Here is a 15,955-nt window from a genome sequence, read left to right on the forward strand (position 1 = left end):
TGAAGGGGGGGGGGGGCGGGCGACAAGGCTCATGAATTCAAACTAGTTATATGAAACGTATATCCCACCAGATAATGTTAGTTCCACCCATTCCTAGTGTCAGTGCATTGGGGCATATTTGTATAAAGGAAGAATCTATTCCTTCCTGCTGTGGCATCAGTAAATCCAAGTCTCTGGGAATGATATGGTTCCTTCCTTTCATTGATAGAAAGCAGTTTTCAGAGGGCTGTCTGGGAGGGTAGGCAGCTTGGCAAACGGATTAAAATTTATGCTAAACATAGTATTCTTTGGCAGGTACACACTGATCCCTACTTCTGTGATCCTGGGCCTAGGGGGAGCCCCACTCTGGTCTGCCAAATGCACTTACCTGACAATTGCTGGCAATTCATATGCCCAGAAAGCAGAGAAAATTGGAAGAGATATCATCAACCAGTATTTTGGGGTCTTCTTTCTCATATTTCAGTCCTCCGGAGTCTGGGGAAATCTTATTTCCTCTCTGGTATTGGGGCAGTCTCCCCAACAAGGTAATACATGCACACATATATATTAAAATATGTAGTTAAAGGTCTGAAATATATCATCAGTGTCTTCCAACTTACCCTGTTTCTTCAAAAAAGGTACACTGCTGACATGGGGGGAGTCTTTTAGATTTTACCTGTTATAACTGAGTTAAGATAGCAGGCAGACTAATGGACTAATAATTTCATAATAAAATGCAAATTCTCATTTTAAATTTTAAAAGTTGTAAATCAAAGTTTAATCAATAAAGCCTAGTGGAACTGATTTTGAAATACTGAAACAAATCACCAAGGAAGAGGCAGAATTACCTGCTGATTAAAGCATCAGACTAGAAACTGGGACTCTAGGACACCTATACATGTAATGAATCTCTGCTCTGACACAGAGTAGACTCAATTAATCGAGTCTGCTGAAGCATGCTAATTAGCACTCTCCAGCAGCCTCCACGTTGTATGTATTCAGCATCCTCGTGTCTCAAAATGGTGGAGGGGTCACTTTAACTAAAACTCGTTGAATAAGCTTCAGTTAAAGCACCCCTGGTGCCATTCTGATGGGCAGGACACTGAATACACATGCCGCTGCAGGCACTTTAATTAGAGCATCTCTAATTAAATCACCACCTCCCCTCCACCAATTTTAAAAGTGGTATAACAAATCTTAATGAAGTTGAATTAGTTAACATTTAGACATTACCTAATAGATAGTGTCATAAGGTATTATGAACTCATATGTCTTGAATGCACATTCCGGCCTAGTGCTTCACCCAAACATCAGGTTATGGTGGAAATCAGAGGTTGAGCTTGCAATAACCAAAACAGATGTAGCAAGCTCAACCTCTGATTTCCACCATAACCTGATGTTTGGGTGAAGCACTAGGCCGGAATGTGCATTCAAGACGTATGCAAAATCTATGGCACAGAGCAAAAAGTCACACCTGCTGGGGCTGAATTTCCACTTCTTTATTCTTAAATGAACAAATGAATGTAAAGCAATACCAGATCCAAGTGATGAGCAATTATACCAAGTGCAAGGCACTAGGGAATCTAGACCCCTCTCCCTGCGATGAAGCTGGACTGTAGCCAGAAGTAGGACAGCAGTTCATGTGTGGTTTATAACTGTGTCTTGGAGGAGTTTCCCATAAGATTATACAGCCATCTCCAAAGGTCTCTATATTTATGGGTGCACGTAGATGAAATGAGGGCCCTAAACTGAAGTGGTGGGTTTTTAAAAACACCACTTCAATTTAGGGCCCTTTAAACCCCCATGTTGTGCACACACCCCACTGACTTACCTGCCTCTCTGGCGGCGGGGAGGGAGGGTGAGCTGCCAACCCCTCTGGGCTGGGGGGTGGGGGATGGGCTGGTGTTTCCCTCTACGGCAGCAGCCCACCCACTCACCCCCCCCAGTGGCACCCACCTGCGGACACCCGGCTTGGGTGGTCCTGAGGGGTACCGCAGCTGCAGAGGGAAGCACTGGGCCCTCATGCAGCTCAGGCAGCCAAACAGGCTCCAGGGGAAAAAATAAGTAAGATTATGCTCCCTGCTTTTCTTGGGTGGAGCCTGCCTTCCCAGGCTGCTGCCAGGCTTACTGCAGGGCTTCCTGCACAGCCTCTGAGCTGCATGGAGACTGGTGCTTCACTCCACAGCTGTAGAGGAAACTCGGAGTTTTAGTTTGCTGGGCCCCAAGCCATTTAAGGCGCATTACGCCATTGAATTTGCTACAGTGGCTGGAATTAATGTGCAATACACCACCAATGCGTGCAAACACTGACACCATTAAAGTGGTGCAAAAGCATTTAGCCTGTATTAAAGTGTCATGCATACATGCCCCTCATTTTGTCTACACACAGCCTGGCTTGTTAGAGTGCTCAAGAAAAGTGTTGAATTAGCAACTCTCAAATCAGAAGTCCAGATTTATCCACAATGCAATTATAGCCTGGAGAGTGGCCTCAACAGCTGGCCTCAACTGTGTATGTCTTTGTGGGTGAGACAGAAGCGCAGTCTCCTGGCCATTCAATTCTTAGCCCCTCTGAAGTTATGAGAAGGGGTAACCTCATGTGTTTTCCAACATGAGCAATTATTTTTCTTGTAATACCTTTAAAAAGGTAAAATATGCTCATTTGGTATAAAACCTTTAAAATGCAGATCTCCCCCAATTATCTGTACTTATAAACCAGGCAAAAGCCCATCACAAGAGCCCACCATCCCAGTGCAGGCAGGACATTTCTGATTTTAATGGGAATCCTTGTGACACAGGGAGATATTCTACAAGGAAATACAAGGAAAGGTACCAAGGTTTGTTTAGTGTGGGTGGAAACCTGATCTAGATTTTCTTCTTTGTTCCCAAGCTTCAGAAATGCTCTAACTTCTGATTTTCTTCTCCAGGGGCCTTTGGAACTGTTAAGAATAGTCAGAGTTCAGTGTCTGGGAACTGATGAGGCAGATCAAATGCAGAGTTATTTCCTAATGGCCATTTACTTACACTTTCCATAAACTTCAAAAGTGGCCTAAAAGTCGGAGTGAGAATAGAGCACTGACCCTCATCAATTTAACACTTCCTGAATACAATAGGATTTCTGAAGGTCCATTTATCCAGAGCTATGTAACTGTGGCCAGTGACAACAGCGAAGTTTTTTTTTATCCACAGTTTTAAATGTTATAGTAGGGTAAACACAGAGCTGTTTATGTGGTTAATAAACAGTTCATGTAGCTGTTTGTTTGTTTGCAAGTGGTGATGAACGCAAACCAAATTAAATGAATATATTATTATATAGTCATACAACAGGCCTAATTAAAGAATGACCCTAGATAAGCTTTATTGCCATTTCTTGTTCTTGAACAAACTCTGCAATGAAGGCTGTTGAAACAATGTTGTGCCTTCCTTTCCCTCACTCCTCCCTCCCCTTCCTGGCATTCATGACCTATTGAGGAACATTTGTGATAACTACTTTGCATTTATATAATGTGCACATGAGGAAATTGTATGTGATCAGGGCACAGAGTTGCGTGTGTGTGCGTGTGTGTGGGTGTGGCTTGTCAGATTCAGCCCAGTACTTAAAGGATTAAGCCAAACAGTTCTTGATCCAAACCTAGTGGAGTTGCTTTAGTTTGCAGTATATTATCCAACAACGATAAAACCAGGAAAGTTCTTTGCAGGGGTGAATTATGGCCAAATGTCACACAGATCAATCAGAATAAGGGTCTCAAGGATGCCTTCGCAAACAGCATGCTGCTGGCACACATAATTTAATACAGGAGAAGAGAAAAAAAAATAACCCTTAGAAAGATTTGGAGAGGATTGTGTTCCTTCTTCTGATCCGTCAGGAGCCTCCAAATGGTTAGATCATCCTGCCTTAATGATAGGATAGTTCCCTAGTGCAAAAGTGCTTTAAATACTAATCTCATTTATTAATAAATACTTTGCTCGTTAGAGTGTTTTGTTTCGCCCATTGTAATTGGTAAGGAATGGCAACTTTAACATCATTTTACAGATGGGAAAACCAAGATGCAGAGAAGTGAGATGACTGCTCTGGGGCAATACACTAAGGGGTGGCTCAATATTAGAGTAAAGTTCTAGTTCTGAGTTTGGTACCCTTTCTAACTGCACTCTTCTGCTCCCCTTTACCACTGGTACTCTTCCCCACTCCAGTTGACCCCACCATGTAACAAATATGTAGGAAACCTAACTGGGGGTGGCAGTGGACCCCAGCTGTAGAATTCAGATCTAGATGTTCCAAATGAGGAGTTCTGGTTTGAGGATTGTTACACAAAATGAAGTTGTTTGCAAAATCTGGGATCCAGATACAGACCTGAACTGTGAACTTCCAGCAATGGAGCTCCTGTTCAGAGCTGTAGCTATTGATTTAATTCCAGCTGTGTGTATAATTCCTTATTCCAGGGGTTCATAGCAAGTGACCCATTGGCCACATGCAGCCTGCAAGAACAATCCCAAAGCAATACAATAATTCATTAATTAATGACTTTATTAAAATCAAAATGGCAAGACTTGGGTCCTTGCTGCATAGCAAGGCAGTAATTTACATATGTGCTATCATATGTGATCCAGTTTCCTGCTCTGAGGGCTTACATTCTCTCAGAGCATATCCTAGTATTGGTGTCCCTCTGCTGGAAAGTGTAAAGAGCAAGTGGCCTTGGTAAAAACTGAGTTGCAAATGCCTGACTTACTCTGTATTCTAGACCCTCTGCTAAGCCAAACTTTAATTTGTGAAATCAGACTTTGAGGGGAAGTTTAAATGAGTGATTTACCACTGTTAAATGCGACCATTTCTTATTTCCTTGAATATAGTCTGCACTTATCTGCATATGTTCTGCTTTTGCTTTGATTGTTACTAAACTAGTGGAAATCTCTGAAGAAGACCTGAAATGTTGTGGAGCATATGACTGCATAACAGCTTCTGCAACCAACACCACTGCATTTAGGAGGCCAGAAATGACCTTAGTCTACACCATGTTGGGTATCTACACTGGTATGTGTCTTGACTAAACATCATTTATTGGGAATTAGATGCAAGTGGAATCAGGGGATGACTTTGCAGAATAAATTCCAACTTCATACTCTAATCTGAGTTGATGAAAGGTGGAAGCATCTCTCCTCAATCTGTCTTTGGTTCCCTCTTGATAACCTGAATGCCTCATGCAAACTCTGCATGTCTTCAGTCCTTAAAGCAGGGCTGTCCAATCAGCAGCATGCAGGCTGCAGTCAGGTCCAAGGGGTAAGCCTTCAACCTGCCATACCACAGGAGCCCTTCCCCGGGGCCTGCACAGCATACAGCCCAGAGATGTGTAGCCCATACAGTATGAGGTGGGGGCTTGTGGCTCCCAGTCATGTTGCACAGCCCTGCCTAAAAGCCTTGAAGCCTTTATATTTACTTTTTGACTTAGAAAAAAATCACAGTTAAACTGTTTAAACTCCACCCAGTGTTTTACTTTGGCAAAGTCTACAGCAGGGGTGGCCAGCATGCAGTATGGGTGCCACAAGTGGCATAGACAGCCTCTGTATGTAGCACGTAGCAGACTGGGGAAAAGACAGGCAGCCTGGCTGTAGTTCAGGCACAACTTCCAGTCAGAGGGGAGCTGTGTCGCTGCAGGGCATCCATGCTGCCACCCCTTCTCCTACTACCCTTCCCTCCTGTCCTTCCAGTTGTGGTATGGGTGCAGTCAGTGGGGAGCTGTGCCAGGACTGGGTAGCTTCCACCTGTGCCCACACTGCAGCTGAGGGGCAGGGGGTGGGAGGAGTGGTGAGAAGTGGCAGCAGAGAGGACACAGTTTGCAGCTGTCAGCCATGGCACAGCTCCCCACTGGCTGGAAGCTGCATGTGCACCACAGCTGGGGAATGGGGACCTGCCTGAAACAAGTTGTAGTGGCAAGGCAGGATTGCAACTGCCTGTAAATTTACAGACAGCCTGTAAAGAAAAGCAAGCTAAAAACACCTGTTCATAAAGTCCATAAAAATGCAACCACCCCTAAAAAGCTAAGCAAGCGGGAATTTGATTGAAACTCCATGGTCTGAATGAGCCTGGATGTAATGCTGAAAGACAAAAAGAGCAGAGCAGCTTCACCTGGTGACTGCAGGAGCACAGCACCCTGCAGGGAACATTCAGGGCTTTGTAGGCCTAAGGAGCCTTCCTCCTTCAGCTGTGAGCTGCTGCACTATCCCATGCCTGCCTGTAACACTGCTGGGTAACAGGTAGGCAGACGGTAAGGGCTCCTATACACATGCAGCAAGCCTGTTCTGATGCATGTAATTGGAAATGAATGCATTCCAGCAGCCTCCAGCATCACATGTATCAGCATCCCAATGCTGAAAAATGGAAGTGGGGCACTTTAAACTAAAGCTTACTTGATGGGTTTTAGTTCAAAGTGCCCTGCCACCATTTTTCAGTGTGGTGACGCTGATACACGTGACATTCCGGGCACTTTTGCTAATGAAAGCGTTAGTGTTACTGGGCTTGGGGGCTTTTTGCTGTGAACCCACTACTGTACTTTAAAATGAAAAGCACAAGCCACTAACTCTGGGTTCAGAGATATGCAAATGCACATAGAAATACAGTGGCAAGCTGAGCATGTGTAGAGGCCCTGATTCTTCTCGTGCTCTGTAATGCCATTTGCTTCAATGGTTTTATTTGCACTTAGTATGAGCATGAGCAAAGCCAGAGGTAGACCCTGCATTTTTAATCAAGAAAACAATTGCAATTACTGTATTGACACTATCAAGGGGGAGGAAAATGGGACCTTATATGTATAAGACCACTTCTGTTTGTTATTATGCAACATATTCAGTTGTTGGCAATTTATGCTTGTGGATGAACAGGTGCAAGGTAGTATAATTCATCTATCAAGTTCCACGGAATTGATGTCCTTCATATATCATGGCTGGTTTAGGCAAATCAGGAAGGAGCAATCTAGAGCAGTCTCCAGCATACTAATACATTACACTTCCAGCGAGTTATTTTCCTTTTCACACATTCAAACGTAAATGGTCCTCTGTTAATCTAGAGATTGTTGACAGAAGAAGAGGAAGCTTTTTAATGCTAGCCTCCCTGTGACCTCTGACTTGACCTAAAGGGATAAGAGATGTCTCTCATGAATTAGTGCAGCTGGCCTTGTGGCTGTCATAACATGCGCACCACAATGAAGCAAAGGGAATTTGTGTGGTATACAACTGAACATAGAGGATTTTTATGTACATGGTAATGACCTTTACACTAGATTTAAATCAGGTTCTCCCCTCTGACAAAACATCTGACCCAGAACTTCGCAGTAAATCAGAATTTTTAAAAAAATCATCTGCCCATCATTCCCCTGGCTACTTCACATTTTCTCATTTGTCTTGGTTTTTCAGGTAGCGGTGTCCTGGCTGTGTTGCTGATTGTTATATTTCTGGATCAAATTAAAGCCAATGAAGTGGAAAGTGAAAAAGAAACAATGAAGAAAGAGTCCCCTTTGTCCTTGGTCCTAGCAACTTTCCGGCTTCTTAAAGATAAGAGACAATGTCTCCTTATCCCATTAACAATGTGGAGTGGGTTTGAACAGGGATTTCTTGCTGGTGATTATACAAAGGTGAGAGTAAAAATTAAAGTCTATTGTTCCTGGTCTTTCTATAATCCTCCTTTTCTTAATACTATTTCGTCAGTAAAAAATGCATATTCAATAGCAGGGATAACTTTTTGGGGGTAAAGCTAAATTACGGTCTCTTCCTACTTGAAATGACTCTGAGTGACAGTATCAAATAGGAGAGGATGGCAATGAGTGTGCCTCCTGGGACATCACTAAGAAAAAAATACCTTAAATTATCTTAACTCATACATCATTGGAAGCTACATCCAAGGAAATACAGAGTTAAGCTCTTTGTTTGTTAAAAAAACCAAGGCAGGAATAAAGCCAGAAGTCTGGAATCCCTCAGAGGCTAAGCTTTGTCATATCTTCCTTCCAGTTTCTCAAGAGCTTGTTTAACTGAAAGTTAGAAGACAAGCATAGAGTTATGTTTTGGAAATCTTTATGCTATGTGGCAGACCAAAAAAGTGGCCAGCAGTAAACCACTAGTTACTTGCATGGCCTATTCAAACCAGGCATCCTCAAGTGATCAGGAAGAGTCAGAACCAGCCTTCCTCACATGGGTTCTGAAACATCATAACATCCCACCCAAAAGACTTATTCCCTAGCTGTGCACTCAGGCTTCAAAGAATCAATAGCAGGGAGAGATATGAACATAGCAGGCTGCTCATATGAAACTGCAGCTTTCAAGCTCTATGAATATCCAGAGGAGGAAAGAGCCTCCTTGAAAGGCTCAGAACTAGCTATCCGTGGCCATTTAAAGGATTTAAATGGTACTTATATGTGAGATCTGCTCACTTAGTTGGTGTGAACCTGGAGGGATGTGGGCAGTGGTGTCCCCCAGGGCTCGGTCCTGGGGCCTGTACTGTTCAACATCTTTATCAGAGATCTGGATGTGGGTGTGGAAAGCATGCAGTCCAAATTCGCTGACGACACCAAGTTGTGGGGTGAGGTGGGCACGCTGGAAGGGAGGGACAGAATCCAGTCAGACCTAGACAGGTTACAGAGGTGGGCGGATGAGCATAGGATGGAATTCAATGCAGACAAGTGCAAGGTGCTGCATCTTGGGAGAAGGAACCTGCAACACACCTATAGGCTGGGAAACACCCTTCTTGTCAACATGGTGGCAGAAATGGATCTTGGAATCACTGTTGACTCCAGGATGAACATAAGCCACCAATGCGAGGAAGTGGTCAGTAGGGCTGACCACACCTTGTCGTGCATCTACAGATGCATCACAAGCAGGTCCAGGGAGGTAATTCTTCCCCTCTATGTGGCACTAGTCAGGCCGCAGCTGGAGTACTGCATCCAGTTCTGGGCGCCGCACTTCAAGAGGGATGTGGCTAGCTTTGAGAGAGTCCAGAGGAGGGCCACTCACATGGTCAAGGGGCAGCAGGGCAGGCCCTACAAAGAGAGGCTAAGGGGCTTGAACCTATTCAGCCTCCACAAGAGAAGACTGAGAGGGGATCTGGTGGCCATTTACAAACTCACCAGGGGAGACCAGCAGGAATTGGGGGAGGCTCTGTTCCCCCAGGCACCACCTGGGGTTACTAGGAATAACAACCACAAATTGTTAGAGAGAAGGTTCAGGCTGGACATCAGGAGACATTACTTTACAGTTAGGGCTGCCAGGCTCTGGAATCAGCTCCCAAGGGAGGTGGTGCTCTCTTCTACCTTGGGGGTCTTCCAGAGGAGGCTGGATAGATATTTGGCTGGGGTGTTATGACCCCGGCACCTGTTCTTGTCCGGGGCAGGGGGTCAGACCTCATGGTCTGTTAGGTCCCTTCCAACCCTAAGTACTATGATACTATGAATGGTGCTGTTTTATGGAGACTGGAGTCCTGATCCTAGACTTTCATCTCTTAGGCTAGACAAAGGCAGAGAATTCTTTGTGCCACTAGTATCAAGGTTTATGTTGGATGAGAAGCAGCACTCCAGATGCAATGCCTGTTTCTTCACCAAATGCTACTGTCTTGGCACTAATCCAACTGGGAACTAGACAGAATTGTTGCTGCCGAAGACTGCATAAGGCAGCATCCAGAAGACCTGACAGCAAAATGCATAACTGTTTTATTAACAGTACCTGCCCCATTGGAATAGTCACCTCTCAGAATTGGGCGCACACAACCCTCAGCCTCAGAAATGCATGGAAGTCAGTATGAATAATAATGCCCCCTGTGTCTCTTCCCTTTTAGTCCTATGTGACCTGTTCCCTGGGAATACATTTTATCGGTTATGTGATGATCTGTTTTGCGGCTACAAATTCGCTCTCTTCTATGTTCTTTGGGAAAATTTCCCAGTTCACTGGAAGAAAAGTCTTGTTTGCATTTGGTAGGTAAAGAGTGCTCTGAGGACTGCTTGTCTCACTGGGTATGTCAAATCCTGTGGCTCCCTTCTACTACATGTTGGATGCTGGACATCATGGTATATGCTACCCATTAGATTAACATCAATCTAGAAGCATACTCTTTGTACACTGGAGGAAAGGTTGCTAGGTTAACTTGCATATTTAAAGGTATAGACCCAGGTACATCTGGAGCCATTTCAAAAGGGGAACATTTCAAAAGGGCAGTGGCTGGTACATTCTAATTGTTATGTGTGGCCAAGCTAGGAATATAGCAAACCTGATCCAACTTTAATACTGTATGAAGCAGTGAACTAGCATCTTTGAATTGCTGAGGGACTCAGTTCACCCCACCTTTGATGGCATGATATACATCCAAAGACTGGGCTGTTAGTTCCTTAGATCTAATATGACTGACGACAAATGATCTTTCATGATTGGGCCAAATCCTGATCTTGTTGAAGTCAACTGGTGTTTCGCTGTTTACATCAAAGAGAACAGTAGCTCCCTCAAGACAATCTCCTTGCTTTTTTGATCAAAAACCTTGAAAACCTTAGGAGATACATTGTTAAGTTGCTGTTCCCAGGAAAAGTAAATCTGAGGCTGCAGCAGCCAGTCTGATAATTGCAGGACAAGTTTTGAACATTGGTCCTGGGTCTTAATTTCCAATTGTTTTGTACAGGGGAAGAAAGGTAAAATAAGAGTGAGTGAGAATGGGCTATACCAGTGCCTCATTTTAGATAAGGAAGGGGCTGCATAAGGCCAAGAAACCTGTAGGATGCTGTGAGGAAAAGCTATTTTTACTAAGCTATTTTTAAGGCACTTTCTTACCACAGAACAATGTAAAAACCAGGTAGTCCCAATAAATAATTTACCAGGACAGAAGGCTGTTAAGGATATTTCTTCCCTTCCATCTCAGTATCTCAAAACCAGACTCCATTTCTATTTGAGGAAATATTACAATAAAAGTCCTTAACTTTGATGCTTAGAACTTTGCAGGTTCTATGTGCTCAGTTTTCCTGTGTCTTTGCCTTTTGCACATTTCTCTACTCTAGGTGACTCATTTCACAAATAAAGAAAATACAGAATCTTATTCTCATCCAAAACCTCATCCAAAACCCCTGAGTCTTTCTACTAGTTTTAAGGGACTTTGAATCAAACCCACATGAAGTGATAGAAAAAAATCAGTAATGCATTTGCATTCTGCATCTAAACTGAAAAAACAAAATGATATCTGCCCTTTCAACAGACAGCCAAGGTGATCTCATTCATTGCTTCTTGCCTTGGAAAGAAATCTATTATTTAATGATGGTTTGTGATAGAGACATATATCCCTTCAGTTACCGCTTTACATCCTTTACTGTTAACTCTTTATAGCAAGTTTACACAGTTTAAATTATGCCTGAACAAAGTACTGCATTAGCTTATATTTTATGTAATTATAACCTGAGGAGTATAAATGTTAGTGAACCAGTGGGGCTCTGACCTTGTTTTGTGCTGTAGCTAGCTGAAGACTCTGAACCTGTCTCTCCCATAATAGCTCCAGTTCATAATCATATCTGATTATTTTTCCTCTGCCTCCTTCCTGTACATGCAGGTACACTTATAAACCTTTCCTGTATAATAGCCCTATTGCTGTGGAAACCTCGCCCTTCACAGTTTGCTGTGTTCTTCATTTTTCCTGCTCTTTGGGGCATGGCTGATGCCATCTGGCAGACGCAAACTAATGGTAAGTATCTGTGACAAGTAACTGACTCTTTCTGAGATATAATATTCTGTACATTCTTATTTGTATAGTCTTATACCAGGCAGTTTCCCTTTTTAGAAGGAACAGGTAGAGAAAGGCACATTCTTGTCAAAAGTAATGGGCAATCAGGATAAGTCTTTGAAATGTTTCTAAAAATCCAGAAGAAAAATAAAAAAAATAATATATACTCCCACAATACAACCTTTCCTTTAGAATATATTGTAAAGGAGAGGTGGTATTGTGGGAGTATTTTGCCAGCTTAGATAAGGAGCTGATGCAAATATAATAAAATTAAGAAGTTAATAAATTCACTCAGCTAAGAGTTAAGAAACTTCTTTTATATAAAAATAGGCAGATGTGCAACCTAAAGAAAAAAAGGTTGCAACAGGCAAAGGCAAGAAAGAATCATTGGCTTTAGTCACTTGAGAAAGTGCTTTCTTGTCTGGTCTCACTGCTAACAGGCATAGCAGTCCTGCTGAAGGGGGCTTATACACTTTCTAATGGGGAGAGAACAAAAGTAGGCCTGCCTTACCTAGAGGCACACAGGATCTTACAAGAAGGATGAGAAAAGGATGCAATTGCCAACCATATAGGGGGAGGAAGAGAGGGGGCCAGTTGTACCTCATACTGGTCAAGAGTGAGTGAGTGTGGTTACTGAGCCTTGTGGCATTATGACCTGGTTAACCACTGATATAATACTATCACAGGTGCCACCTTCTTTCCTAAGCACCTGAAAGATAAATCAAAGATTATGTTGTTTGGCCAGGAAATACAAAACCTGCATTTCTTTCTCCTATGCATCTGTAGCTATTCTGTAGTTCCAAGTAGAAGCAAAATAACTCAAGGTGAGCATCATCACAGTGTGGCATGTCACTACTGAGAGATGGGATTAGACCTTCATGGAGGAATGTGAGATTGTTGCTCAGGAATGCTGCATCATATCAGCCATATGTGTGGCATGGGACTGATCCTCCTCTCACCTACACTCCTCTCACAAAGGAGTTACACCACTGATTATACTGGAATTATTGCAGGTTTAGAGCTGTGTGATTTGAGATTCAGGCCTTTACATTAGTAGCTGAAATTCTGTAGCCCTTGCTCTGACAGATTCTTATTAATGTCCATCGGGTTCACAGCAGATCAAAGACTGAATAAAAACTAGGTAAAGCTATCAGGTTGCAGTCCACTATTAAGTCTAATGGAATAGTCAAAAGATTTAGTCTGAGTTAAGTATATTTTCTACTGATCAAGAGTTCCCCCTTGAGGATGTTAATTAGAACTGGATAAACCCTTTCACCATCATCCATTTCCCCAATGTGTGTATTCCTAGGTGTACGTGTGTGTGTTCTTTGTTATTTTCAATGAAATCTGTTCCATTTTAGAACATGCCATTACCCTCTCTTATCTAAACTGAACACTGCTCCAGTAAGTCTTTCCTGATAATAATTATGATTCCTAATAACAATTGCATGGCACAGGACAACCAGGTACAGGGCAACAACATAAAATTCTTTCCAGCCTGACGTGCTGCATTAGAAAGGATATGAATCAGTTTGGTAACTTTGTGGAACTGGAATTCAAGTTATTTACAGCAGTTCCACTAAGTACCCATTCCTCCTTGCAGTGCAGGGCAGGATGAGGATGGGACTGAAGTGAAAAGGTGAAAAGAAAAAAGATGGAGGGGGGAATTGTGGATTTCAGTTACAAAATGTAGGACTTGGTGCTGCCACCAGTATTCATCATGGAAGCACAGTGCATACTTCTCAGTGCAGACTTCTGGTGTATCCCAAAGCCAGGGTGTATCACTCTTGTGATAAACGCTTGTCAGCAATCCAAATGGAACACCAAACTTTTATTCCTGTGTGACTCATTCATCTCAAGCATAATAGTTTATACTGCTAATGCAGCCAATCCGCTGACTTCATCTGTGAGAGCCTCTTGAATTTCCCACCACTCTGGGAAGGCCATTCCCCACCAAAGAAACAAAGGGAAAAAAACCTCCTAAAATCCAACCCCTTTATCTAAGGGGTTATGAATGTTATCAAATCCTCTATTAATGCTCACTTCATTAATCCAGAAGCCTGACCTTTTTCACCCAGGCAGAAATATTAACTATGGGCATAATGACCTAGTTTCTTGCTACTAAGACTCCATTCCTGTTATAAAATGTACTATGGAACATTTGCTTACATATTATGATGACCCTACACTACACTACACTATATTCATTCAATGACCTAAGTAGATCTTGTGAGACATTATTAGCCTAGATCTTTCATCATGGTTGTTTACTGAGTCACTAATTCGGAAAATTCAATAAGTGCCCCTTTATAATTAGTAGGAATTAGTGATATTCTACACACAGATGGTACTGTTCCCCTTAGTGAAGCTGAAAGTCATACACAGTTCACTTGACTCTCAGGAAATTTGTTCTTCTGCAACTGTTCTGAATGACTGTGTACATTACTGTGTTTAATATAGCAGCAGGACCACAGTTCATGCATGCTTTCCATCTACAGCTGGCTGCATGGACATGCCTACTTAACTGTAATGACTGATGCTTGCTCCATCATCTAAAAAGCTGCTCCCCCCTTTGTCTGTTCTAAGTTCCCTGCCAGCGTGACCTCAGGAGTTGAGAATTCCAGCCTGTCACCTAGTGGAGCTGCTAGCCACCCACCATAACAATGAAATTGGGCCCATTGTGATCACTTCAGCTCTGAGCATGTGAGCAAGTAGGCTATTTTGTTGAGCAGCTAATTCAACTAATACCTAGGCATATTGTGTGCATTAAGGATAATAATTGCTATTCTTTTCTTGTGGCCCAATAGGGTAGATTTTTACCAACACACTCAAAATACTGATTATTGTAGAGAAACCCATCCCCTCTGTGATTTAATCTGAACTTTGTTGTGGCCACGTAAGTTGCAGCTGAATTTTTGCTCTTCCCTGATTCAAGGCATTGCTGATCTGTTTGTTTGTTTCTTAACCTATCATGGAAAGCTTGAATTGCTACCCCTGGGACAGCCATGGCTGTGAAGCCTGCCCTGCATTTCCAAAGGACCAGGGCAGGTCCTCAGAAGCTAAGCTAATTTATATTTCATGTACATAGTATAATGCCAACAAAGAGCTGCTTATGTTTCCTTGATTATCTTTCTCAGGCCTGACATGGTTTACAGTAGGTTGGCTGTTTTTCAACCTTGCCCTGCCACAGACTTCTTATTTGCCTGAGTTTCTCAGCTGTAAATGCATCTCCTGAATATTATGCTGCTGGGGAGAGCCAGAGCTTGCTCCTTAATAATGGAAAGAGATGATTTCAGCAGAACTGTGTGTCCAAGTCTACATGGAAAGCTGCTCTGCTTGTTCTTTGAAGGTCCATATGGACTTGGCTCAGCATCCCTCAGACATCTTACACTGAGGTATTAGGGGATGAGAGCCATATAAACATCTGCTGAGAGTTTTGCACATTCTAGTCCTCATTCTGTCCCACTGATTCACTTAACTCTGACCTTCTCTCCTTTCCTTCATATATTCTCACAGCTCACTATGATAATCTTCTCCTCTGAAGCTCCTAGAGTCTAGAATAAACCCCTGCTATAGAAGTGTAAGGTGCTGCACCTCGGTAGAAAGAACCCCCAGCACAATTACAGGCTCAGCAGTGCTACACTCGCTAGCACCATGACCAAAAGAGACTTGGGGGTCCTGAGTGACCACAAGATGAATATGAGTCACTAATGCGATGCTGTGGCTAGCAAAACAAACTAAACTGTGGCGTGCATTTACTGATGCATCTCAAGCAAAACCAGGTATGTCATCCTCCCGCTTTACTCGGCCTTACTGAGGCTGCAGCTGGAGTACTGCATCCAGTTTTGGGCCCCCCACTTCAGGAGGGATGTGGAGAAGCTTGAGAGAGTCCAGAGGAGAGCCACTCATATGATCCAAGGCCTGGAGAGAAGGCCATACGAGGAAAGGCTGAGGGACTTGGGACTCTTCAGTCTGGAGAAGAGAAGGCTCAGAGGGTACTTGATGGCAGCCTACTATTACATAAGAGGTGTACATCAGGACCTGGGAGAACATCTGTTCATCAGATCTCCCCAAGGGATAGCAAGGTCTAATGGCCATAAACTCCAGGAAAGCCAATTTAGATTAGACATAAGAAAAAATGTTCTTTACGGTGAGTGTGAACAGGGTCTGGAACAGACTCCTCCCAGAGGTGGTGCAAGCACTGACTCTGGACTCTTTCAAAAAACATCTGGATATTTTTCTCGCTAGGAT

At 43.1% G+C, this 15,955-nt stretch overlaps 1 protein-coding gene across 1 annotated transcript in view; it reads left to right on the top strand.

The window, feature by feature from the left end:
* The window catches only part of UNC93A (unc-93 homolog A (C. elegans)), a 40,240-nt gene that overhangs the window by 17,942 nt on the left and 6,343 nt on the right, over window positions 1–15,955 (top strand). Inside the window, exons 3-7 of the mRNA XM_019526742.1 lie at window positions 295–524; window positions 4,877–5,005; window positions 7,381–7,598; window positions 9,788–9,923; window positions 11,534–11,665. Of these exons, the coding sequence (XP_019382287.1) occupies window positions 295–524; window positions 4,877–5,005; window positions 7,381–7,598; window positions 9,788–9,923; window positions 11,534–11,665 (845 nt within the window). The remainder of the gene's footprint in view (window positions 1–294; window positions 525–4,876; window positions 5,006–7,380; window positions 7,599–9,787; window positions 9,924–11,533; window positions 11,666–15,955) is intronic.

The sequence above is a fragment of the Gavialis gangeticus genome, unplaced genomic scaffold (assembly GCF_001723915.1).
Source record: "Gavialis gangeticus isolate Ggan-Ray unplaced genomic scaffold, GavGan_comp1, whole genome shotgun sequence".
Taxonomy (NCBI): domain Eukaryota; kingdom Metazoa; phylum Chordata; order Crocodylia; family Gavialidae; genus Gavialis; species Gavialis gangeticus.